Source organism: Anarhichas minor, unplaced genomic scaffold, assembly GCF_050575085.1.
Source record: "Anarhichas minor isolate MPS153535 unplaced genomic scaffold, ASM5057508v1 ptg000011l, whole genome shotgun sequence".
Taxonomy (NCBI): domain Eukaryota; kingdom Metazoa; phylum Chordata; class Actinopteri; order Perciformes; family Anarhichadidae; genus Anarhichas; species Anarhichas minor.
In genome coordinates this window covers 6,658,763-6,682,565 of record NW_027466457.1, presented here as the reverse complement: position 1 = coordinate 6,682,565, position 23,803 = coordinate 6,658,763, and the positions used below count along the sequence as shown (strand labels likewise).

At 42.3% G+C, this 23,803-nt stretch overlaps 4 protein-coding genes across 5 annotated transcripts; 2 read left to right on the top strand and 2 right to left on the bottom strand.

The window, feature by feature from the left end:
• The first annotated feature begins 415 nt into the window (after positions 1-415).
• Positions 416-5,269, top strand: LOC142947468 (uncharacterized). 2 transcript variants are annotated; one of them, XM_076089078.1, is made up of 12 exons: positions 416-579; positions 1,227-1,844; positions 2,180-2,239; positions 2,333-2,385; positions 2,512-2,656; positions 2,777-3,168; positions 3,272-3,500; positions 3,608-3,722; positions 3,939-4,056; positions 4,149-4,260; positions 4,463-4,575; positions 4,684-5,269. In XM_076089078.1, exons 2-12 carry the CDS (start codon positions 1,239-1,241, stop codon positions 4,751-4,753), a joined length of 2,013 nt encoding a protein of 670 aa, XP_075945193.1. In that variant the 5' UTR covers positions 416-579; positions 1,227-1,238; the 3' UTR covers positions 4,754-5,269. The 2 variants fall into 2 exon arrangements, with proteins under 2 accessions (XP_075945193.1, XP_075945192.1); XM_076089077.1 differs by lacking the exon at positions 416-579 and adding an exon at positions 649-781.
• Positions 5,270-5,342: 73 nt separating this feature from the next.
• Positions 5,343-6,533, top strand: ch25hl1.1 (cholesterol 25-hydroxylase like 1, tandem duplicate 1). Its single transcript, XM_076089081.1, has one exon. It carries the CDS (start codon positions 5,343-5,345, stop codon positions 6,297-6,299), a length of 957 nt encoding a protein of 318 aa, XP_075945196.1. The 3' UTR covers positions 6,300-6,533.
• Positions 6,534-7,126: 593 nt separating this feature from the next.
• Positions 7,127-11,730, bottom strand: kti12 (KTI12 chromatin associated homolog). The gene is made up of 9 exons (XM_076089082.1): positions 11,495-11,730; positions 10,910-10,961; positions 10,767-10,819; positions 10,636-10,691; positions 10,463-10,542; positions 10,055-10,214; positions 9,870-9,932; positions 8,845-8,913; positions 7,127-8,257 (listed from the first exon to the last, which is right to left on the bottom strand). The coding sequence occupies exons 1-9, from the start codon at positions 11,643-11,645 to the stop codon at positions 8,114-8,116; spliced, it is 828 nt and encodes a 275-aa protein (XP_075945197.1). The 5' UTR covers positions 11,646-11,730; the 3' UTR covers positions 7,127-8,113.
• Positions 11,731-12,986: 1,256 nt separating this feature from the next.
• On the bottom strand, positions 12,987-20,948 carry znf592 (zinc finger protein 592). Its single transcript, XM_076089076.1, has 9 exons — positions 20,777-20,948; positions 18,122-20,337; positions 17,659-17,837; positions 17,400-17,573; positions 17,152-17,311; positions 16,640-16,894; positions 15,540-15,652; positions 15,303-15,444; positions 12,987-15,183 (listed from the first exon to the last, which is right to left on the bottom strand). The coding sequence occupies exons 2-9, from the start codon at positions 20,315-20,317 to the stop codon at positions 14,686-14,688; spliced, it is 3,717 nt and encodes a 1,238-aa protein (XP_075945191.1). The 5' UTR covers positions 20,318-20,337; positions 20,777-20,948; the 3' UTR covers positions 12,987-14,685.
• Between the last annotated feature and the right edge of the window lie 2,855 nt (positions 20,949-23,803).

Genomic DNA, 23,803 nt, shown 5'->3' with positions numbered 1-23,803 from the left:
CAAACTATGTTTAATAAGTCATTTATTTCTATGACTATAACCCAGCTTAACAAGCTGTGTCATAGGGCAACCTGCAACACAACAACCCAACTTAAGCTGTGGTAGGGTGAGCCCTTTTTTCCTCTTTTGATTTCATGATCATGAGTTTTTGTTGTTGTCTCTGTTGTTCTGTGATTTAATCATGTCTACATTCCGTTTATTGTTTATTGTGCTGTGCCACACATTGCCCCTTTGGTCCCATTTAAGTTGTCTTACGTCTAAAGTCGTTGTGTTGAGTTGAAGAATGCATTTTAAACGTCTTCACGTCGATGCCACACTCCCAAGCTGTAGAGGGCGACAGAACTTATCTCCAGTGTACAACAGAGGACGTTTCGACCGTCTGTAACTAAAATCTCCATAACCGTTTCACGCGATAAGCCTCGTTTGTTTACATCACGAGAGAGGATTTGTTACCCCCCCCCCCCCCAACCGAGTGTGAACCGTCGCACGTAGTGGCGCAAAGCACTTCGCTGTCGTTAAAAAGGCACCGATACTGTTTCCTGAAACACTAAACGGTGCAGCCGCTTGGCAGGTAGCGGGGTAAGGCCACTTTAAAAGGTTATTCGCAACGTTTGTATTTTTCTGTCCATATTAAAGTTAACATTGGCGCAAAAATGCCACGCTATTGATAAGAGGGGGTACTGAAGAACAATGACAGATGATCCGGTGATCAATGCGCCCCATGTTGGGTCAAATGTTACCAATATGTCACATAGATCCTTCACGTAGAGCAATAATACAGGTGGTTAAAGTCCATTTCTAGACATGGCTTTATTTTAAGAGAAGCTGTTGTGTGTGTGTATATATATATATATATCTATGGCCCAACTTTGCTAAGACTCTCGTGGCTGAATGAGAGCATAATACCTGCATCCAGGTACAAAGATCTTGTTGAAAGTCTTCTCAGAAGAATGGAGATTGTTATTTTACTGCCCATATTAATCACAAATGTTTTTTTTTCTGTTTCCACATATGTTCGGCCATGTAGTGTTTACATAAAAGTAAATGACTACTTCTTTTACTGATTGCCTTTTAGTTCTACAGTGTTCTACGTATGAACACTGTCATGTTTAAACACACAAAGGGACTTCCCAAAAAGCTGCCACAAAGTCAGAAGAACACCGTTGTCTAAAACAGTGCTTCACAGCTTTTTATTTAAATCTGTGTCGCTGTGTTTATTTACTCAGGTGTCGATACTGATGGAGCATGCTGAGGGAGACGAGGTGGGTGAATCAGAGCCTGTGCTCTATACACAGCCGCCGCCGTGTCGCTTCTTCTCTCAAGGAAGACACTGCAATTTTGGGAAGAAATGCAGATTCCTACACGTAAGAGATGATGCCAAAGCTCATGAGAAGAAAACCACCGGGACACACAGTCAGTCATACGTCCCATCTCCAAACTCTGAGGTCCCTGGAGAGGATGTGGGGCTCAGGCCTCCTCCGAGTACCTCTAGGGTTGCCCCAGCAGCTAGCCGCCGCCCCTGTCGCTACTTTCTCTCAGGCCACTGCACCATGGAAGACAGATGTCGCTTCTGGCATCCACCACAGTTCCCCCCGGTGGATCACCAGCCTGTTCCCGTCAATAACCCAAGACCTGCACAGAGGATGCCGCCAGTCCCCCGTCCCGGCAACCTCCAGGAGGTCAAGCTGTGCGACCTGACGGAGGATGTCGCCGAGCAGCTACGAGACACGGAGATCGAGCAGTTGAAGAAGCGCTTTCCCAAAGATCAGCTGATTATTCAGGAACGTAGTGATGGCAAAGTTACTTACTACAGGCTGACTGTGGAGGCCACTGATCCAGACTGGGTGAGCATTTCTTTCTCCTCTTCTCCTCTGAGAGTTTAGAGCGAAAAAATCCACCCACATATTATTTCTATAATACAGTACAGCTCAGTTATAATTGGGGAACTTGAGCAAGTGTATTAGCCACTAAACCCCAGTACAGGGCACAACAGCCAGCTATTTAACTGAATGGACATTACTGCAGAATCACAACTATTAATCCATTTTATCAGCATTGTTAAAGCCATAATCCACAAGTTTCTACTTTAAATCCCGAATGAACCAATGCTTTGGTTTAGTTAGTAGATTCACCGACAATATTATCTGGAAACATACTTACCCTGCATTTGAACTTACAGCCTTTCGACCTGAAAGAAGTCGACATCATGGTGAGCTTCCCAGACAGTTACCCCAACGAGGTAAAGCCCACTGCTCCCATTTACATGACAGGTTCTGTGATATACTATACAGGAAATGGTTGCCATCCTTATCATCTTGATTCACTTTCTTAGATTTTGACATTGGACATACCGTTGGACCAGGAGCTTCCACCAGTAATGGCCAGGTAAAAGCATGTACAGGTTATTTTAGACATTTAATGTTTAGTATCATTGGTGTTGATATTCATATATATATATATATATATATATATATATATATATATATCTTATATAAATCTCGTGCTAAATAGACATGTACAGCAAGCGTCACTGGAGTGGCTTCAAGCCAAGCATGCGACCAATCAGCTTCTGGGAAAGGTAGAGCTGCTCTTCCGGCCTTTTCTTCGCTGGCTAGATCGTAGCATGGAGAGACTGTTCACGGAAGGAGCCCGGCAGGTGAGGCTGCGACTTGCACTAGATTGTGAATTGTGTGCTTTCCTTTTGGAATCTACGAAATTACCTGTAAATAAATGCTTTTTAACGCTCAACGATCCTCTCTTGGATATTTTTTTGCAGTTGAAAAAAGACGTTGATTTAGAAAAGGCTGGATTGCAGTTCATACCGTACCAGGAGCTCCAGGCAACGATGTGTGAAAAATCTGGGAACGATCATTCTTCTGACACCGCTGCTGATGCAGATGAGAATGTCAGTGATGATGGAAAACTGGACGAGACAGAGGGCACGAGGACAATGGAGGGAGGGACGTTGGTGCAGCAGGAGGGTCCAGGTTGTGATGAAGGGCAGGAAGAGGAGGAGGAGGAGGAGGAGGAAGCCAGTCATCTGGTGGAGAACATTAGGATCAGCGATCCCCGCAGAGGCACAGAGATGAAGCTGCTGGGCCTGAGGATGGGAGAGAACACAGCCACAGTAGTGGCCCAACAAATCACTGTCTGTCTTCAATGTAGCCGGTGAGGAAAACGAGTTAAATGTCACATCCACGTCACCAATTAGAGTTTGTTTACGTCGAACGACACTCGTCTCAAAGCTTGACTGTTTGTGTGCATTCTGCAGGTGTAAGGTAACTGCAGACCTGTCCCTGACTGGGAGGACACCCTGCACAGCTCAGTGTGAAAAGTGCAGCGCAAGCATCACTGCTGCGTTCAGGCCCTGCATGCTGCACCATTACAGCGACGTCCTGGGATACCTGGACCTTCACAACGCTGTGCCTGCTGACCTCGTGCTTCAGGACTGTGAACTCATTGTGGGCTGCCTTAGCTGCTCCCAGGAAGGCCCTGTGCCGGTGATGAAACACAGTCCTGCCTAATACTGCCTAATCTGTTTTGTCTGTTTTTTTTAGCTCTGGCCTTCTCTGAAATTGCTTTTTTTCTGTCTTTTAATTCTCACCAGAACCTTTCCTATGGTCAAACACAGGAGTTTAATTGTGAACACTGCCACGGCAAGCTCAGTATTCTGGCCGAGAGCACAAGATTCCAGTACATTCAGCCACGCGCCAACAAAACAGGTCACCCACATTTGCTATTAAAGGGATCAGCAAAGGTTTAAGATCTGGCACAGTTTGTTCTCTCACCAATGTTACCTCACATTATTTAATATTGAAAAAGCCACACAGTGCATGGACAACTTCACACATGAGCATTTATACGTCCGCAAAGTGAAATGTTTACTGTACCTAAACAGATCAGAAAGACCAATATATCGTTTTTTTTCCTTTTTGCAGGTCCAAGTGCCTGTGCTGTTAATCACAGGACGATAAGAGATCCTGCTGTGCAAAAAGGGAAGCCGCTGCCGGACAAAGGAGGATGCAAACATTACAAACAGAGCCATCGTTGGCTGAGGTACCACCGTCTCTGTGTCCCATCACTTTCTCACGTCTCTGAGAAGAACATGTAGAGTATTGTGAAAGCTTCGTGCCACTGTCTGCCCTCAGGTTTCCCTGCTGTGGACGTGCTTACCCCTGTGATGTGTGCCATGATCAGGACCAGGACCACCCCATGGAACTGGCCAACAGGATGATCTGTGGCTACTGTGCCAAAGAACAGGTGAGCTAAAGACATTTTAGCCACAGAGGCAAGAAGACACTTTATTCATCCCGAGTGAATTGGCTTGTACGCTTATTGACTGGTGTAATATCCCAAATCAACAACTAGCAAAGAGCATCGAGGTCTGTGTGGGAAGCATTAATGTATAAGGCTCATGTTTTACTTCTGAACGGAAACATTTTTTACGTGTTTGTCGTCGCAGCCATATTGCAATGGAAAGCCCTGCGTCACCTGTGGAAGCATGATGACTAGAGGTGCACGCACCAGCCACTGGGAAGGAGGACTGGGATGCAGAAACAAAACCAAAATGAGCAGGTACATCTAACGACGTTAAGGTTCACATTTGTTTGGTGTTAACATTACTGACGAAAACATAATCATGGTTGTATTCATTAAAATAAGTAACACTTTGTTTTGTTTCAGAAATGATCGACATAAATATGCAAACACCAACAAAACGGTTTCAAGGAAGGCCGTCGCTGAAAAGAAGTAGCTGACGAAGAAGAGCATTATTGCCTTAATTTGTGATTCATTTCAATGAATATATTTGACCCAATAAGTCCTGTTGTTATGATCATTTTTGTGTGATTGTGAGAAAAGATAAGCTGGTCAATTGAAGTAGGCCAGCGGTCTAATCTAGCTGTCCGAGTTAATCTTTTTATTTTAGGAGAATGGAAAGTGCAAGAAAAGAGGTAGATACTGCTTTAGATGACACATGGACTAAAATACAGCATGTATGGTTGTGTCTGACCATTTTATGACGCATCAGCTGCTCAAGGTATAGAGGAGTTACATAAAACACTGAGATAAATTTCCTTGGCTGTATCGACACACGAACAATTTAATCAACTCTGAAATAAGCAGCTGTTTTGATGTTGGGACATTTCTAAAAAAACAAATTTAGGGTCTATTCTGCAATATTTTTTAGATTAGAAAACAAAACTATTTAGGAAGTATTTCACTTTGATTGTCTTTGTCCTCCTTCCATGCATTAAAATACTTAACCTTGTACTGCAGCTACAAGCTTATCGGTTTGTTGTGTCTAATACATATTCTTGAATGGTTCTGTTAATCTTCTTGTGATGGTCCGCTTGTTGTTGCTGGTCTGTTCTGCCCCTTCTGTTGAAATCCACTATATAAAGGCAGAACTTTGTCTTGATCCTGAGACTTGCAGCAGCCTTCAGTGGTACCACAGCAAGATGTTGAACGTCAGTGAGCTTCCTCTGCAGCGCCTGCCCTCCGGGTCCTCGGGCCGTCTACTGCAGCCATTCTGGGATCATTTGCTTTTCCACCACCTGCCTCTCATCTCGTCTCCTTTTTTACCCGTCCTGCTCGCCTTCTCCAGCTATTTCTTCTTCAGCATACCCTTTGCTGCACTGGACCTCCTGGGAGAAAGAGTTCCTTCATTCTATAAGTACAAGATCCAACCAGACAGGCGGCCGACAGTGGGAATGATGGCTAAGAGCTTCAGGAGAGCCATGTATAACCACATATTCTTTGTTCTGCCAGCTGTATTAATCGCCATGTTCATACTGCCTACACCAAGAATACCACAGGATGCTCCTACTCTGTATGAGGTAATCATTGATGGACTGGCTATACTTCTCCTCTTTGACACTCAGTACTTTGTTTGGCATTTCATACATCACAAGCATTCACAGCTTTACCGGTGGATTCATGCAATCCACCATGAATACATGGCGCCTTTTTCTTGGTCGACTGAGCAGCTCAGCATCCCAGAGCTGATGACTATTGGACTCTGGAGCAACCAGGACCCAGTTCTTTTAAAGTGCCACCCGTTGACCACGTGGTTGACCACAGTTTTCAGTATCTGGATGTCTGTGGAGGACCACATAGGTTATGACCTGCCGTGGACCTTGAACCACCTGGTGCCGTTTGGTCTGCTGGGCGGCGCACCGGCTCATGACATGCACCACCAGAAGCCGAGCAGCAACTACGCTCCTTTCTTCAGCCACTGGGACAGAATCTTCGGCACCGCCGTTCCTCAGCAGAAAAAGACTTTGAAGAGATGTGAATGAAATTCTGTAAATACTGCACATAGTGTTTTTTTTTTTTTTCTGATGTTATTGTCAATTATTTCAGCATCGTCGCATTCACCATCCATTCTTTTTTTTAAAATATGTTTGATAACTATTAATTCTATAGCACTTGCTGCCTCTTTGCTGCTCCTCCATGTTCTCTTTGTGAGGCTGTGTGAGATGAAGAGTGTATTTTGTATGGCCTGTCATTCAATAAAATGATTAAACTTACAAGTCTTGGATTAGTGTTTCTATTGGTGTTATATGGGCTAAAAGTCCTGTACATGTGGACACATTCAATACGTTATTCTCCATGCATGTATGGTCAGAAACCAGCAGTAAATAGTAACACTTGCCAGCAAAGCATTTCTGTAAACAACTTCTTGTTCTTGCAATCCTCTTACATAATACAAACATCTTTGAAATAGCTTAAAGCTTAGTGTGAACTTGCTGTAGTGATTCCAGCGCGAGGTGCGCGCGCCAGTAAATCAGGTAATTACGGTCGGGGTGTGGGGCCCAATCCCAATCTCCCCACTCAGGGTTTAGGGCCATCCCACTGAGTGTCAGAGGGCTCCCTCGCAGACATTTTGAGCCCTTTTTGAACCCTTTGCCATAAATCAGCATTAGATGCAGACTTTGCCCAAGGAAATTACCCACAATTCATAGCAATGTGATGTTTAATATGGTGGAAGCGTGGAGATGTCAAAAAGGTAAACAAAGAGGACTGCACATGGGTGTTCAGCCTGGCAAATTACATTTACTCAGAAACATATAGGATTATAGATGGAACATAAAAACACATGAAATCAGAGGAATGGAAGCATTGATTATATTACACAGATTTATTCATCAAAACGAGTAAAATGTATTATTTGAAATGACCTCTCATCTTGTGAGGAAAGAGTCTGGAAGACGTCACATCATGGAGTAAAAAGTTGAAATAATTACCCACAATTGTACATAATATGTTTTTGACATTGTCATGGTAAGTTTAGTTTATGTATTTTGCACAATTCAAACAATAACATCAAAATAAACAAAATTAATATCACAGTGCAGGAAGATGCAAAAAGCCAACTATTTGAAGCCTCCACCTATATAATATTACAATTTTACTAAATTACAGAGAACATAAAATGAATATGCATAAGATATGACGAGATGTTTTACAAGATATGAAATATATCACATTACAAACAAAATAAAAAAGTAAAATACAAATGATGTAGTTGTGTCGAGTGTGTGCGAGCACGTGTGTGCGTGTGAGAGACGTGATGTTTTGCAGCAAAGTGCTGTCTCACTCTTATTTACAACATTTAAAGCTTGTACAGTCTGTCCCACTAAACCTACCAGGTGACGTCGGTAAGTTCCTGGGGTTCAGGGTTTAACATTGGGATTGGGACAACGGGTTACACTCGCTGTCTTTTGGGTTCTTCACAGTTCATTTTGTTTGTACCTACGGCCTCTGGCGTTTCGGAGAATAATGCGGAGCTCGCGCGCCGCCAAGCGCGAGAATAAACAAAGCTTTACTCAGCAATAGTTTGCTTACAAATCTAATTAGGCATAAGAAGCTTTTGAACAAGACAACCAAATACTGTTTGTTGGGATAGTCACCAAGAAATAGGTCAAGTACAATAAGAGGAATTAAGGAAAACCCATACTTGAGAAAGTGATAAGCTTTGACTGAAAGACTTACTTGGATTTGAATTTCTTGTCATTAAAAATGCAATAACACACAAACATGCAACTACATTTATTGAATACATTTATTTGTCACAGAAAATAAAAGCACTGAAACCAATGCTATTAAAATGTCAGTGAAGACTTTTATTTAAATACTGCACAAACATGTTGGAAATGTGTCCGGTGTTCTCGGTCGGGTGCATCTTGGTGTAGCTGATGAACTGGCGGCGTAATTTCCTCAGCTCTGCCATGTTGATGCTGCTGGTGACCTCAATGTTAAACGTCAGGTTAAGGAGATTAAGTAGGAGAAGAAAACAGTTCAGCTGAACACATGAGAAGCTATAACTAACTGACAAAAAGTTCCTGAATGTCACAGTGTCACGTCTCAACCTTTAAGGAGAACAACAGAAAGTATTGAACGCACTGACGTCGTCTCTAATGATGCACCTGTCATTAAAGGTTGACCAGAACAGAACCTCGTGTGCTTTTGATTTAGCCTCTGCCTGGACTGACACGTTCAAAAGGAGAAAATCAAAGGTTGTTGTTCATGTTATTACGCAGGCACGACCTTTAACCGTGATCAGCTGCTGTGCCTTTCATTTAAAAAGTTTCCTGCATTCATCCACCTTCTCCTTCAAACACGTCATTTGATGTCGAGGATACTTTGCCTCCTGCTGTTGAGGGAATATGTCTCCTTAGCACAAATTAACAGAGGTAATATTAATTTCATTACAGCCATTAGCTGTGAAAGGTCACTGATCTCTGGACATCCCACATGAAAACAAGAACTACCTGTGAAATGATTCTTCAAAAGGTGGCTTTTAAATTAAAATGTGCACATGCAAGTGTGTAAAAAGGATATCTTCTCTGTAGCTCCTGGTACTGTGATGAGATCCCCGGCAACACTCGTCTTCTGGGAGTTAAAAATTGCCTGAAAATTTTAAAAGACTTTTATCAAACAGACTCATGACATACAGAAAGTTGACCAATACCGCTCCCCAGGTGCTTTGGTTTGTCAGGAGTTTGAGATCTGCACACTAATAATTGAATTGGACTGAAATAAGAAAAGTACTTGTTCTTCTAATAAAAATATAATTTACAGGGAATTTGTGACAAATTAGTTAAAACATGCACTCAATAGCAAATCAAGGGCACAGACCAGGTGATTTCTTATTGGCTAACACAACCTATCACATAAACAGGTAGATAAAGAATTACAGCAGCAAAGTTATTTGCAAAACAGGACACACAACCGCATCCCAATGATGAAGGACACCTGACGCTAATTGTTTTCAGAGGGAGGGCACACTGGTGATCGCAACGCATTAGACCCAAATACTTCTTATTAAGTGCAGTAGAAACCATTACATTCTTCACTTACTGAGATAATAAGGCACTAGAACGTGTTGTCTGCTGATCATATCGACAGAAAGATCTCGAATCAGAAGCTCCATCAGAAGCGCTGTGAGCTCAGGGTCAGTCAGTTACAGAGCATCACATAAGCAGAGCCACACCACCAAACTAAAATGCATATCGCTGCAATTAATGGACAAAACCATGACGCAAGTGTTTCATGTACCTAATATGACCTCCACTATACTGATGAAACAAGTAGAACACAAGTAGAGTGTCAGAATCAATGAACATAAGCGTACATCTCGACATTCTACGGTATTGATAGGATCTTTCCCAGCTGCAGGGAAGTGAATTTGGAAGAAATACTAAAATTATTTGTGCTTTGTCAATTCAACTTTTTACCATCGTGATCTTGAAATATGACATGATTCAAAAGACAAGACCGGCTCCAGCAAAAGCAATATCCCAAGAGAAAAAGTCTGAGTGACTGAGAAATAACCACAAATTCCAAAAGAACATATGAAGACATACCAATAACACATCTTGCGTGATCTTGTCCAACTCGTGCAAGAAGTTTGCAGATGACAGTGGTTGCTGCGCAGAAAAAGGACATTACCATTAGATAATCAAAAAGGCAGCATGAAAGAGCACACATTTACATCCAATTTACAATTTATTTACATAAAAACAAAAAACATGCAGCACGTGTCTCTCACACTCTGGGTAGACTGGTTAGGCGGGGGTGCTTTTCTTTTGAAAAGCGCGTCAGAAATGTCCTCATATGGAAGCGTGTCGTCTTTCAGGACGGTGAAGAGGGGACTGTCCCATCGGTTTCTGGAGTCTGGAGCTTCGAATCTCAGCACTAATGCATCAAAGCTACAAAATAAAAAAACAGATACAAAAACTAAATTGCGCAGTCTTCATTCTTTCGACGATGACAGGCACAGAAGTATTTTATACCCTATCCAAAGATGAACACAAATCCTGACGTGCTGACACGCTACCTGCCCCTGTGTGTGCAGCAGGGCTGGGCGATACGGCCCAAAGTCCTCCATCACAATGAAGGTCATTTCATCATCATAATAATTGCCCAGCACTAATGTGTGTGGAGGCTTCTCACTCACATGTCCTGGGTGTACCGCTCAGCAGCATCTCTGCTGGTGTTCCACGTTGAGCTCACTTCATCCGACGTCAGACAGTATACCTTCATCAAAGGGAAGTATATGATTTAGACTTGTGCGAGTAGTGTTTGGGTAATAGTTTTATAGATACAGTATATAGTTATTTCTATACTTACCAGGCAGTGTGGTGTCTGCACATGTTTGATGAGACAGAAAAGTTCATAGCGGTAGCCTGAAAGGTATTTTCAACTTTAAAATCACAATGTTTGAATACATAACATAGCACACTATTGAGAGCAAGGATTACCTTTTATGTAATTTAATGAATCAAAAATGACAACGTCATCCCTGTTGACTTTCCTAAACAGCAAATAAATGAAGGTTAGAAGGGATGCGACAGCAGAACATCACTGATGAATCTGATCCAGGAACAGATCTGAAAGACCTCACCTCTCTACTTCAGCTTTCAGAGATGCTCGGACATTTTTTTCCTTTTGGGAATCTGCAACATATCCAACCAGGTTTAAATTACAGCAGGAGTACACAACAGTCAAAGGTTACCGTTTAGTAATCCAGTCTTCTTTGAGACCGTTAGACTGCATTCAAAATCTCTCTTTGGTTTCTATTCTCTTGGGCTTTTTATTTGCACTGTCTGTTAATGTCTGATGTAGATCACTTTGAGTTGTCTTGTCGCCGAAATGTTCAATAAATACAAATTCATTGCCTTGCTTTGTCTTATTGCGGCGAGATCAAATATTTTGCAAACCAAATGTGATACCCAAATATCTAACTGATGTAGTATTACCAATAGGTAAAACCAGATATCCCTGCCATGTTGTTCATAGGGAGAGCCTCCATCATAGGACAGTGGGGACATTTGCACACCACACTTCATTCGAAATACCATCGACTTAATGCCAAACCCTCGACATGCACTCACTCTCCGTAGTAACGTTACCCGATACATTTTCCACAAAACATAAGTAACTAACGCTGCCTGAAGCCATAGCGTTAGCTGGCATGAGCTTAACTTGCCTGCGTAAACTGTGTTTTTCTCAACGCCCAGTGCTCCGTCTCCTATAATATGAACCTTTCTGTCAGTGTTGCGTTCAAAGCACACCTTCAGCTCTTCTGCCCGTCGTGTTTTACCACTACAGGGGTAACCACACATGACTATCAGAGGCATAACTACACAGGCAGATACCGAATAAACTGAAAAACATGCGGGGAACCTTCACCCGGATATGGTTAACTTACTATTAATAGACTAAGGAGGACGACCAACAGGAGGCGCCACCAAGCTGACGCAATTTAACTGATTTAGCCATTCCCTATATGAGTAAGATAACATTTCAACTATCATGTGAAAATATTTCGGTTTAGAGAAATTAAACACACATTTTCATTACATTCGTTGCTATTTTTAATACAATAAAAGATACATAAAGATGAAAATCATGGCTGACAAATGGTCTGGATTTCTGTACTATAGTTCATTGACAGGTGGTACTAGGTTAATACATTATTCAAATAAGTGGACCCAAGAACAAAACATTGTCATATACAATGTAACATATCACATTAAAAACGTCACCATATTCATATTAGAGCTTTAAAAAAAAAAAAAAAAAGTATTTTAAAACTCTCCTCGTCAGTGGGACTTCATATTGTTGGTTGAAATGTTCCTCAAGCAGGATCCCCTCTTCTTCTAAATGGATGGGAAAAAATAATAATTAGCTGTGCAGTTAATGAATTTATATAATTATAATAATAATAATAATACTCAACTTACATGTTCAATGCATGTTTCTGTTGTGTTTGTTGGGCAGTTTTCAACATCTGGATGAGCAGTGCCTGTAGGTCTTCCACTCGGTACAGAGGACTAACAGCTCTGGCAGTGGGAACGTGTACATCTTCAAATGCAGACTCCATTAAGGAACTATCCGCAACGCTTTTCTTGCCCATGAAATGCCCTTAAAACAAAAACATCAATATAAACTGTCAAAAAAAATGAATGCTATACATATATATTTTTTAAATGGCACAAAAACATGAAATAATTAGCCAGAAGAGTGTTATTTCTCTTACCTGTTGCCCAGAGATTCCCCTTTGGAGTCATCTTCATCTTTGCAACGTTATTTCTCAGCTCAGTTAAATCAAGAGTCATTGAAGATGTCATGGCAATGTATAAGACAAGAATGAAAGAAGACAGGAATCCTGCTCTGCAGATCTTTGTCAAAGTGCCTTTCATTCCTCAAACGTCTTCTACGCGATTTGCTGCCAGTTAATTAAAATCTCTTTGCTCTTCTGTTACTTCGGGGCCAGGCAGTTATACTGAGATAGGATGGGCTTAATATTCTAATGTGATGAAGTCATCCATCGGTGGTTGGTTTCTTATTGGATCCATGATGCACATTAGAGTGCTTTGTGTCAATCTGACCTGCTATGATGATTGTAAATGACTCACTTCAAAACCACAAATCACCCGGTCCAAACACCATTTTAACACAAGACAAAACAGCAGATGTATAATTAAACGCACCAATTTATTTGTAGGTACTTTGACGTAAACATTACAGCAAGGCACATGGGCCACTGCATGCTGAATAGATGTAATGGCTTAAGAAAATGCTGTGAATCCAGGGTTCAATTGGCTACTTATGTACACAGGTTACTTTCCTACACAAGTCCTCGCTTTACAAGGTATCAAAAGTACAAACATCTTCCAACAAGCGTTACAAAAGAACAAGTCACTCTTTTCAGCCTCTGCAGTTCAACAGCTGCAGCGCGGCAAATGAAGGATCTAAGATAAGAGAAATAAAGAGCTCACATAGCACTTAAATAGAAAAGTTCACTTAACTGTTAAGTCAATATGACCGTATAGCCTTAATATCATTCCCAAACTAATTTATAAAATTCAATAATGTGGGATAATACATTTTTATAAACTATTTTTTTTTTTTTTTTTTTACATTGCACTGAGATTACCTGCAACTCCTCAACTCTTCTTTTGTTTAACAATCACTGCCATTGACCACAGAGGTAGGAACTGTCATGTATTCATAACAAAACAAGAGGTGCTGCTTTACAAACCAGGTCACGCCAACAGGAAGTGCCCACCAGTAGGAGCGCCGAGCGAAGACATTTCATTATGGAATGAACTCATTCTTCTAATCCCACCGGTGTCGTTATCGTCATGTTAAACGGGTCCTGACTTATAAAACACCATCTCCGATATGCCGCCAAACTTCACTTTCACACACCTGCTCTGGATTCTCCAAAACAATGTACCCTGATTTGACATTACATCGACGGTCCACTTGCCTGAAAAATACACTTCTGGCAATTTGAGGTATTTTCAATACTGCTGCATCACACATACAATACCTCACCATGTTTCACCTTAACACGCGTTCCAAAAAAATAAAAGGCCAGATTTGGGACAACACATGCAGCCACAATTCAAACACGTTCACTTGACAAAGAAAGTGTAAATAGTAAAAATAAAGTCTTGTTCTTATGTGTGAAAGAAAGTAAAAAGAAAGTCCTGTGTAGCCTAACTTCAGTAGGCTTTGCTTAGCAAGATACCTCGCCTGTGTTTCATCTCACAGGATAGTTTTACGAATAACCGTTTACCAAGAATACAGAAATACCACGTTAAATGAATACCAAACTACAGCATGTTTCGGCGACTACAAATATAGCTTTGTACTGCAAAACATTTGCAACACAGTCATGACATTAAAAACTGCAGCCTGAATCCCATTCAGGTAATAATGCGTTGCATTAAATACAAAGAAAAAAGCAAATTAAAATAAAAGTTGATTACAAAAGGCGAAAATCCACCTCTTCACTGTGACATCAACCAACACTGGACCTAAACACTCTCGTGTCGGGGTGGATGGAACATTTGGGGAAGGAAGAAATAAAAATTTTAAAAAGCTCCAGGTGTGATATGAGTGCAGGGCAAGATGAATATATATTACCAACATGCAAAGTTAAATAAAAAACAATCGACAACCTAATATTAATTTGTCCTCTCATTTATGAAAATACTGTTATTTCTTAAATGTTAAGGATGTGCTTGAATACACAGCACAGCCTCTGAATAACTAGCGAGAGATAAAAGTTGAAAAGGCCCAAACACACCCATGCAGAACACCGAGCATCCCTTGTTACTTTCACATGACAGCTGAAGATATTAAAGCAGATTTAAAGAGCGCTCACTACCGGAGAGAGACGGCTTGTATCTGAGAGTGCGTGCTCTGTTTGGAATCACAGTCAGAGGTCTCGTCACAGTGCGGACTCGCCGGCTCTGCTGCTTCTTGCGAGGGCTCCGGCTCATTTAGCGCCGGTAACAAGTCATTGACCTCATCAGTATCGGCTGATCTAACCGGCTGATTGACCTGCACCTTCTCCCTCGCCGCCTCCTCTGCTCGTTTCTCCGCCTCCTCGGTGTCTTTGACTTTGTGTACAATGAAAAGATGTCTGGTGAGAGACAACAAAGACGTGAAACACAAGCCGCAGCGAAGGCACTGAGGAGTGTTTTCATCCGTTTTATGCTGCGGTATATGCTGCTGGAACTGGGCGCCGTCGTCTGTGACGAAACCGCATTTTGAACAGCGGAACTGAGTTCTCAGACGTTTCGCCGGAGGAGCCTCGAGACAGGCGCCATCCTGTCCCTCCACCCGTGTGTCCACGGAAGGCCTTTCTGATAAAAATCCCTGCCAATCACAGAAGCCACACGCTTTAAAATGATCATTAGTAAGATTGCGAACATTTGATTCGTGCCTGCAGTTATTATTTTGTTGTTTGTGCTAAAAAGAAAAAGATAAATTACTACCTTGCCAAAAGCCTTTTTGGATTCCTGGACGGCTGTTTTCGGCATTTGGCCGAGATCAGGATTTTTGATTCCGTGCATTAAACTGATGTGGTTCTTCAACATGACGCTCGTCGTGAACGTTGTCTTGGTGTCCGTGCAATACCTGAAGTGGAAACAAAACGGACGTGGATTCGAGTCATTTGATGAGATACTCTGTGACAGCGAGGATTGGCTCATTTTCAAACATAAACATCTTACCAGCAAGTGTAAATTTTCTTTTTCCCATCATGGTCATTGCGAATATGTCTTCTCAGACTGGTTGTGGTGCTGAAAGACTGTTCGCAATGTCGACATGGATACTTCTTAACTGACTGTAAAGAGAGATAGAAATAAAAAGGTGTGACAAAACAAGATGACAAAGAGAAGTAAAGGATTCTTTTGTGGTAATTATAAACTTCTAATGAGTCCATAATCCAACGACAAGTAATCATTAAGAGATCATCACTTAATGAATTCTAACCCAAACTAACAATCTAATATCTCAAGATTCACATTAAATAACATCACAACTGTGCCACACGTAGCTAAAAAGGGTAGTTCTAGTATGTGATACCAGGCCAGATAAAAATCTAGAAGGCCAAATAGAATTAAACATGATGTCATGGGGCTGAGAATTACCAACAGTGTAACACAGCTTGTTTCATGGCTTCAGTCCGTTAAATCAACTCGCACTCTGACCTCCGGTACAAGACACAATGTCCCCACAACCATTTCCTCATTTCTCAAAGGACAGCGGTGTCTCATATTTACATAATGAGATTTTTAAGAGGTAATCATTAGCATGTGTGAGTAAAGGGAAATAATAGAACAGAAGAGGTAGGACGTTTATTAGAATGAAACCTTTAAAACCAGAAAAAGACACCACTTCAGCCATCTACACTATAATGTGTATTATTCTGTTTCTCTGAAGGCTGCCAAAGCACAGGTGACCTACTCTCAATACTGTGCCTGAACGCATCTCGTGCAGCCGGTGTGATTCCAGCAGTCTACAGAGATTACGCTTTACTAGACGCCTCAGAGAGAAACAAACAGGGTAATGAATTTGTGCATGTCACAAACTCTCTGCGTCTGTATCGACCAATACGTAGGTTAGTAAACACTTCTAGAGTTCTACCACACATTAAGAAGCTGCTGTAAGCACTAAGCATGCTAAACACCTGAACTAGTAGAATACAAACAGCACATACAAGTTAATCTGGGACCACACTGCGGCTTTCTATTACAAGTGAGTGCAGCAGTCATTCATGATTTTGGGGTCAACGTAAACATTCCAGCATGGGTAGTTCATGACCTCTCACCTTCCCGTGGTTGGTCTTCACGTGGGACACGTAGGAGTCTCGTTCGGGGAACCACTGGAGACACTCCCCACACGTCCAGCCGGTGGGCTTCACGCGGGGTCTTCTGTCCCGCTCGGCCTTTTTTCGGGGACTATCTGTGTGTTTACCAGGCCTGTGACTCTTCTGCAGCTGGACAGATTGAGCGTCCATGTCGGGATTGTCTGTTTGTTCACCGGTCTTTTCCGTCTCTGCCGTCACGTTTCCAACATGAACTCCCTGCGAAAGAGAGAAAACATGGCAATCATCCCGAAAAGTGACAAAACATAACAAGACCCCTTTTTCTCTCCTTCGTGTATATGATCATGTTTAATCAGGGAAGGATCAGGTTCAAGTTCACTTTTTGCACAACGTAGAGTTTTCATGAGAATAATGGAAATTATTATACAGTTGCTATTTGTTTGCATTATGAAAGTTTAAAATACAACCCACAAATACATGCTAAATAGATCACTATTTACTTTAAACTGACAAACCTTGAAGTGCTGCATTAACAGCTGCTTTTGTGGAAACACCGAGTTACATTCGGGGCACTTGAATACACACGTCACACGCTTGGTGGCGTTCTGATGGAAATGCTGAAACAGCGACTGCTTTTTCTTGAAAACCGTCTCACATGAACACTTAAAGATTAACCTGCAAAAGAAAGAGAAAAACACGTTAAAATGAACCGTAAAAAGAAATGTGCCACTTGTCTCTGTCAGGTCACGAGGTGCTGACTTACAGCGGGGATGTTTTGCTCGCACTGTGTTTATTTTTCAAATGCACTTCACAGCCGTTGGAGGTCTTGAAGGCGACGGGACAGATGGAACACTTGTAAAAGACTTCACAGTGTTTCTCCTCAATGTGAGTCTTTTGTCCTTGAAGCGTCTTGAAAACCATATCGCAGTGAAGACATCTGGAATAAAGAGGAAACACGACTGTTTTGTAACAATGTACTGTACATTTTGAGGCCTGTGCGGTCTTTCCGCTTGCTTACTTACTTGTACCATGCTTTGCGAGCATAGTGCAGACAGTTCTCCCTGACGTGCTTCTGTATGTCTGCAGAGCGACTCTGGGCACCACACTCAGGGCAGCAGTAAGGAGACTTGTGTGCGTGGATGCGTTGGTGAGCTCTGAAGCTGCACTTGTTGGGCAATAACATGGAGCACACCTTACACATCTGTCGTGAGAAACGAGAGGAAAGTCACAAAAGATAAATGCAAAAACATGGAAAACATAACTTCGCTGGTCACAGGGCCTTTGAAGGATGAGTCTGGTGATGTTCTATATTGTTCTTACCGTCAACAAATCCCATTAAAAGATATAAATATTACCATTTTTAAAGATATGTGTCTTCAGTGGGAACGCACAGGCTTGGAGATGAGTGCCACAGACGGGGCTTTTATTGGATTTGTTGACAAAAACAAAAACATCCTTTAATAATTCAATAAAACATCTACTCACAAGTCCTTCCACGTCGTCAGACAGCCTCTGGTAATGGCATGCAAGTGCTTTGTAGTCGGATAACGGCTTGCTACACTCCAGGCAACGGAGTCGGTGGCGAACGACATTGTCTGGATACAGGGGCAGGACGGGCTGGCTCTTGAGTGAGGGTGAGTTGTAGGAGTCCACATTCACAGAGCTCTGAGGTACAAACATGTGTTCCTCTGCTATGGGTTTCATATGGAGCTGTGTGCACTGCATCACCGTGCCGTTGTTCTTGTGCTCCCTCGCATGTGCCAACAAGGCACACTTGTTGAAGAACACCATGGTCTTCGCACAGTGCGTACATCCTACTTCGATGTGAACACTCCTCCTGCTGTAATGATACGCAAGGCTACTTTCCACCCCGAAGGAGTCCCCGCACTCCAGGCAGCAGTACCCGTGTGGTGGTAGGCGGATATTGCTCTCCGGAGGGGGGCTCAGGTTGGGCACGTATGTAGGCACAGGGTTGGCTTTGTTCAACAGTCTGTTTAAGGTTCCCGCCGCTGTGTTGGGAGTGGACGTGCGAGGACGAGGGTTGGCCGATTTGACCTGATGCACCAGCGGGACGGTGCTGTAGACCGTGGAGGAGAGCGTGTGTGGGCTCTGTTGATGAGATGTGGATCGTGCGGCTACGGAAGCAGCAACGCTGTGAGGGACCAGGTTCAGACTCGCTAAGTGCATTGCTTTGGGGAGAAAACCGGTGGTAGTCGCATGGCCTGCCGCGGCCGATCCTCTCTTTGGTTTCTGCCCCTGGTGTGCAGCAGATCGTTTGACAGGACCGCTGGTGTTATGGAATACTGTTGCACACTGCGTTATGCCCGGCCTCCTGGAGTTAACCTCCGATTTGTTGCGTAACACTTTTGGTGAAGGGGTACTGGCTGACACACCTTTAGTTTGTACTCCAACAATACTATCAACTGGCGCACTCTGAGATTGATGAGGAGACATATTGCTGTCGGAATCTTCACTAATCATACTCTGCGATGGAGAGGTTTCATATGCAGAGTGAACTTCATCGGTTTCTGAATCAGGCAGCACACTGGTGACAGTGCGCTTGATCTGCCCCGTGGTGGTTTTGATGGTTTTAATTCTCACCCTGGGTATGGCCGGGGGTGACCCAGCTGCCACGGCAGGGGATGCTTTGCCACTACTGTCGCTGCAGATGCTTACGGGACTATCAGAGGGTTTCATTAACCGTTTCACAGCTTCTAGTGGACTTCGTGGGGATATAGGCACGCTGGAGCTCGCTTTCACGCAGTCATTCTGAACAGCCGATGACTCGCTGGAATTGATCTGCTCGCTGGGATCTTTTCTAGCATTCAGAGCCACCAGAGCCTCGAGACAAGAAGATAATTTAGGTGCCTGAGATTTGACGTGTGGATAAGCGGGAACATCCGGTGTGGTTCCTGAATTGCAGGTGGTCTCATTAAAGTTCTGGTTGATGCTTAGTGGGGGAAGTGCACTGTGTAATTTAGGTGTTTTATCTGTTTTGTTACTGACACAGTTGTCAGAAGACTCCTCACTTGTACTGCTTTCATCTCTGCTGCTCTCAGTGTTCTTGGGAATATAGTCCTTTGGGCAGTCATCAAACATGCTGAAGTCCAGTTTTTTGGGATCGTCTTGGATAGAAGGTTCCACCAAATCTGAAGCTTGTGGGAAACAGAGTCCGTCTTGTTTCGGTTGCATTTCATCTCTACTACACTGAGTGTCTTCAGACTCGGGACTGGAGATGGGACTGAAATCCAAAAGTGTTTGGGAAAATATTGGCGTTCCATCAGGTTTGTGATGAACAGGTGCCTTTCCAAGAAGCTCTCTTGAATTATCCCCATTCAAAGCAGAGACAAAGGATTTGGAAAAGCAAGTGTCGGTGGTCTCAACAGAGTCAGCGGAGGTCTCTTGTCCACTGAATCCGTTTTGCAATGCCGGTTCGAAATCTTCCAAGGACTCCTGGCGACTTGTGTTTTTCACAATTACACTTACAGCGGGAACATCTGCTGCTGTGACAGCTTGGTCACTCAGTAAGCTGTCATCAAGACACATCCCTGTGTGTTTCAGCTGACTGTCAGTCTCCTCGTGACTCCCCTGGATGGGCTCTTTGGCATCCAACCCAGTGGCATCTGGGATGTCAAATGCTGCCAGAAGATCATCAAAATCGGGGGTTTTCATGTCACCCATGGCTGCACAGTCTCATGAACCTACAGACACATACAGAGTTAGCTTAATGTCTTATCTTTCCATTCACACAGTAAGCATTACGGGGAAGACGTAAGAAGCTGGGAAACGTCTTCTATACTAACATTAGCTTTAGCTAGCAAGTTAAACGTCACCAAGATCTGTTGGTCTTCGTCTATGCAGCTAACGTTACTATGCCGTACCAAAGCATGCATTAACACACACACACATGTAATGCAGGCAACTAAGCATTACCAAATATAAACTCTTTCATAGGCCGAACTAGCTACATTAATGTTGTTTATTGGTAGCGTTGCTAACAAGATAGAGGCAGCTAGCCGAGTAGCTACATCACGGAGCCAAGACAGCAGGTTAGCAAGCTAGCTTAGCAACATAGCTATTGCGTAAATCATTTAGCCAAGCTAGTAAACTCGCCACTCATCGATACACGAGTGGGCTTACCATTTGATCCGGTTATGTTTACCAGCTCTAGTAAATCAGCTATAAAGCTCGTTAACTGTGGGCGCTTAGTGTGAGCCAGCTAGGTTAGTCTGTAGCAGGGTTTCATAGCTAGGCTACTAGCTACTAGCGTTGACTTCGTTTTCCTATTCCTGTCGCTGGGTGATCCAAGCCCTCGGCGATGTCTTACAGACGGGAGGCGGCTCCATAAAGCGCAGGGTGACTTGCTAAGTTTGCATGCACCCCATAACAAGGAGAAGTGCAATTAATTGTGACTCAGCTGCTAACACGACACAAACGTTGACACTATGGAGTGTGGTAAGTAGTCAGAGCCAAAGCTAGGTAGGTAGGTAGGTAATGCATCATAACCATAATTAAATAAGACACATATGCATGCCTGGCATTGCTGGAGCATGCCATGGTCCAAGATATCAACCCGCAGGCCCCTGGTAAACTGTATTATGGACCCCTAACTAATCACTACTGTGCAACATTGTCTACTCCTTCTTGCCATGCTCTTTCTGTGATAAGTTGATATAAAAAAACCTAACTGTACATTTCTAATAGCCCAGGTTGTGTGTCAAATGCCAAGTCTGGCATGTGAAAGGGGTAATCCCAAAATATAGTCTTCAAACAGAAGCCGCAGTGGTTGCAATGTCCTGACTTTTTTTGTCCCTACTAGTATAAGTCACATCCCTAAAACACTGGGTTCAATTTCCATATCAAGCATCTTTCGTTAGACCGCTCTTCCCTGGTGAAAGTCCAAATTAAATAAAATGGCCAACATTGCACTGCACATACAGTGAAATACAGCTTAAAACTGTGTTCATGATCAAAATACCTTTACTTGAGATTTTGTTGCAGTGACATTTAGCTGATGTCACTCTGGCTGCATAATTTAGAGGAAGAGTTATCAAAATCACATTCATGATAAATTGTTGAGTTTAACACCAAAACATGAATCCTTTGATATGCTCCCCATCCTCCTTTGTGACAGTTTGCTTTAATGGCGTTTTGTTGAGCCTTGTTTGTTATGTCATCATCAGGATGTAAATAAAGGAAACCAGGCATCAATACCACTGTTCTCCTTTTTTTGCTCTTCTTAGCAGCCTGGATGTGCTGTAAATCACATGGTATTATAGATAAAGAAATTTGTTTTACTGTTTATTTTTAATATTAAACACCAAAGATTTCCTAGAAGGCAGTATTGGTACTGAGTTGAATTAGATTGATCAGTTTGCCATAATTTCAGACATCACAACTCATACTGTGATCTGGAATTGGCCCTAAACTGGACCTTGCCCCAGCTTCCCAGTGGTATTTCCTATGGGTATTTCCCATTTAAAGGCAACTGTTACCTTAAATGTTCAGCTGTGATTTACCAGTTGCATTTGGGGAGGAGGAGCAGGTTTTTAGCTTTCGTGTCGCTGGATCCATGACCTTAGAAGTCTCTGATTTGGGACAGAGCACGGCCTCTTGAGAGGGAATTAGTTTTTGATGTCCTGTAAGACAACGGTGAGGGATAAAAACTACTGTTTGGCCTCCAGCCTTGGCGTTCTTCCCGATAGTCATGCTGTGCAGTGGTGACACCAATTCCTGCACTTTGGTATAAGATTAAAGGAGAGAGAAAGCTTCGGTAACTGTAAACGTAACAGGAGCAATTATGTAACAGGATTTAACAGCTCTGTGGAGTATCAATGGCCATAAATACGCTTTAATTTGTTAGATTAAAGGGAGAAGTGAGCACACTGAATGGTGGGACATTGCATACGTTCAGTTTATTATCGAATACATCTGGATTTAAAAAAAGGCTATGCATTACAATGTTATCTCAACGAGGGTTTTCTCAGTCACAGCTTTGACTGTCACATCTAATCGTTAAATTGGGGCTGTTGGCAAACAGAGGTGATGGTGCACATGCAAATAATGTCTTGGGTTATTAAACCAAGGTGTTTAATGTTGTGCTGCAAAATCTATTAGGTCATTAACATCTGCTAAATCATTTCAGGGTCTGCAAGGCTTTCTGAAAACGTATTGCACTCAAAAATATCCTTTACTTTTAAACAAGAATTCATGTTTATCATATCCATCCAGACAGACAGAGGCCCCATTGAGTGTTATGAACCATGGACAAACAGCATTTTATGAAGAATCAGAGATTTTTGTGTGTGATCAGATCAAATTTGAACAGCAGCGAGTAGAACAAATAGCTGCCATTATATCCAACCATGAATCATCGTACTGAAAGTAAACTGCAAATTACACTGGAATATATTTAATGGTCCAGATAGCTGTAACTGATTTCGAGGCTATCTGATTCTGCACTCTCGTACTTAAAGATATGACATTCTGTCATTAAAATGCTAATTAATTTGACATTGCACATAAGTACTTTGTGTTCATCACAATAGCATTTAACTTCACATAGTCATATAACAGATTCAAAGTTCACATACTTATCTTTAGACTGTTTTACTGGAGTAACATGTGCTCTCTCATGTTACAGTTCTTTCTATTCTAACATTATAAAATAGTTTTTTCACAGTAGCTTGTTTGACAATGAGAAGGGTCACCTGCAACAAACATCATTCACTAGTTAGTAGTATAGCTGTATGTCTGTCTGTTTATACAAGGGCAACTTACGTTTTGATCTAAGGGGGACACCATTAGACTTTGTATAAAAAAAAAAATGCTCAAGATGTTTAAAGTTGTTTTGGTGCAGACAAAATAAATTGTATTGTAGTTCAGTAAAATTAGAAAAGAGTTACGCCTCATTCATCGTAAAATAGTTGAGTCATTGTTAATTCACATACTTCTGAGGAATGTTTTCTCTATGAATGGAACACAAAGGCTTATTATGAATGACTTAAAGCATGGGTGGATCACTTCCTCCCACACATACACATTTGATTAATCACTGTGTATCCTCCTTGTATTATTATTAGCTTTTTTTTAAACTTAAAGTCAGACCCAATGAATTCATACCTGTCAACAAGAATTCATATTTTACCATCTGTTGCCCCAGTGATT

Excerpts from the sequence above, each read along its gene's own strand:
- ch25hl1.1 (XM_076089081.1), top strand. The coding sequence starts at position 5,343 with ATGGTCCGCTTGTTGTTGCTGGTCTGTTCTGCCCCTTCTGTTGAAATC.
- znf592 (XM_076089076.1), bottom strand. The coding sequence starts at position 20,317 with ATGGGTGACATGAAAACCCCCGATTTTGATGATCTTCTGGCAGCATTT. Across the intron at positions 17,312-17,399 it reads GCGAGCAAAACATCCCCGCT|GTTAATCTTTAAGTGTTCAT; the intron begins GTAAGTCAGCAC and ends TTTCTTTTGCAG. Across the intron at positions 16,895-17,151 it reads TGTTAATGCAGCACTTCAAG|GGAGTTCATGTTGGAAACGT; the intron begins GTTTGTCAGTTT and ends TCTCTTTCGCAG.
- LOC142947468 (XM_076089077.1), top strand. The coding sequence starts at position 713 with ATGCGCCCCATGTTGGGTCAAATGTTACCAATATGTCACATAGATCCT. Across the intron at positions 2,240-2,332 it reads CAGACAGTTACCCCAACGAG|ATTTTGACATTGGACATACC; the intron begins GTAAAGCCCACT and ends TCACTTTCTTAG. Across the intron at positions 4,057-4,148 it reads CAGAGCCATCGTTGGCTGAG|GTTTCCCTGCTGTGGACGTG; the intron begins GTACCACCGTCT and ends GTCTGCCCTCAG.
- kti12 (XM_076089082.1), bottom strand. The coding sequence starts at position 11,645 with ATGCCTCTGATAGTCATGTGTGGTTACCCCTGTAGTGGTAAAACACGA. Across the intron at positions 10,692-10,766 it reads TTCATTAAATTACATAAAAG|GCTACCGCTATGAACTTTTC; the intron begins GTAATCCTTGCT and ends AATACCTTTCAG. Across the intron at positions 9,933-10,054 it reads CTAACCAGTCTACCCAGAGT|CAACCACTGTCATCTGCAAA; the intron begins GTGAGAGACACG and ends TTTTCTGCGCAG.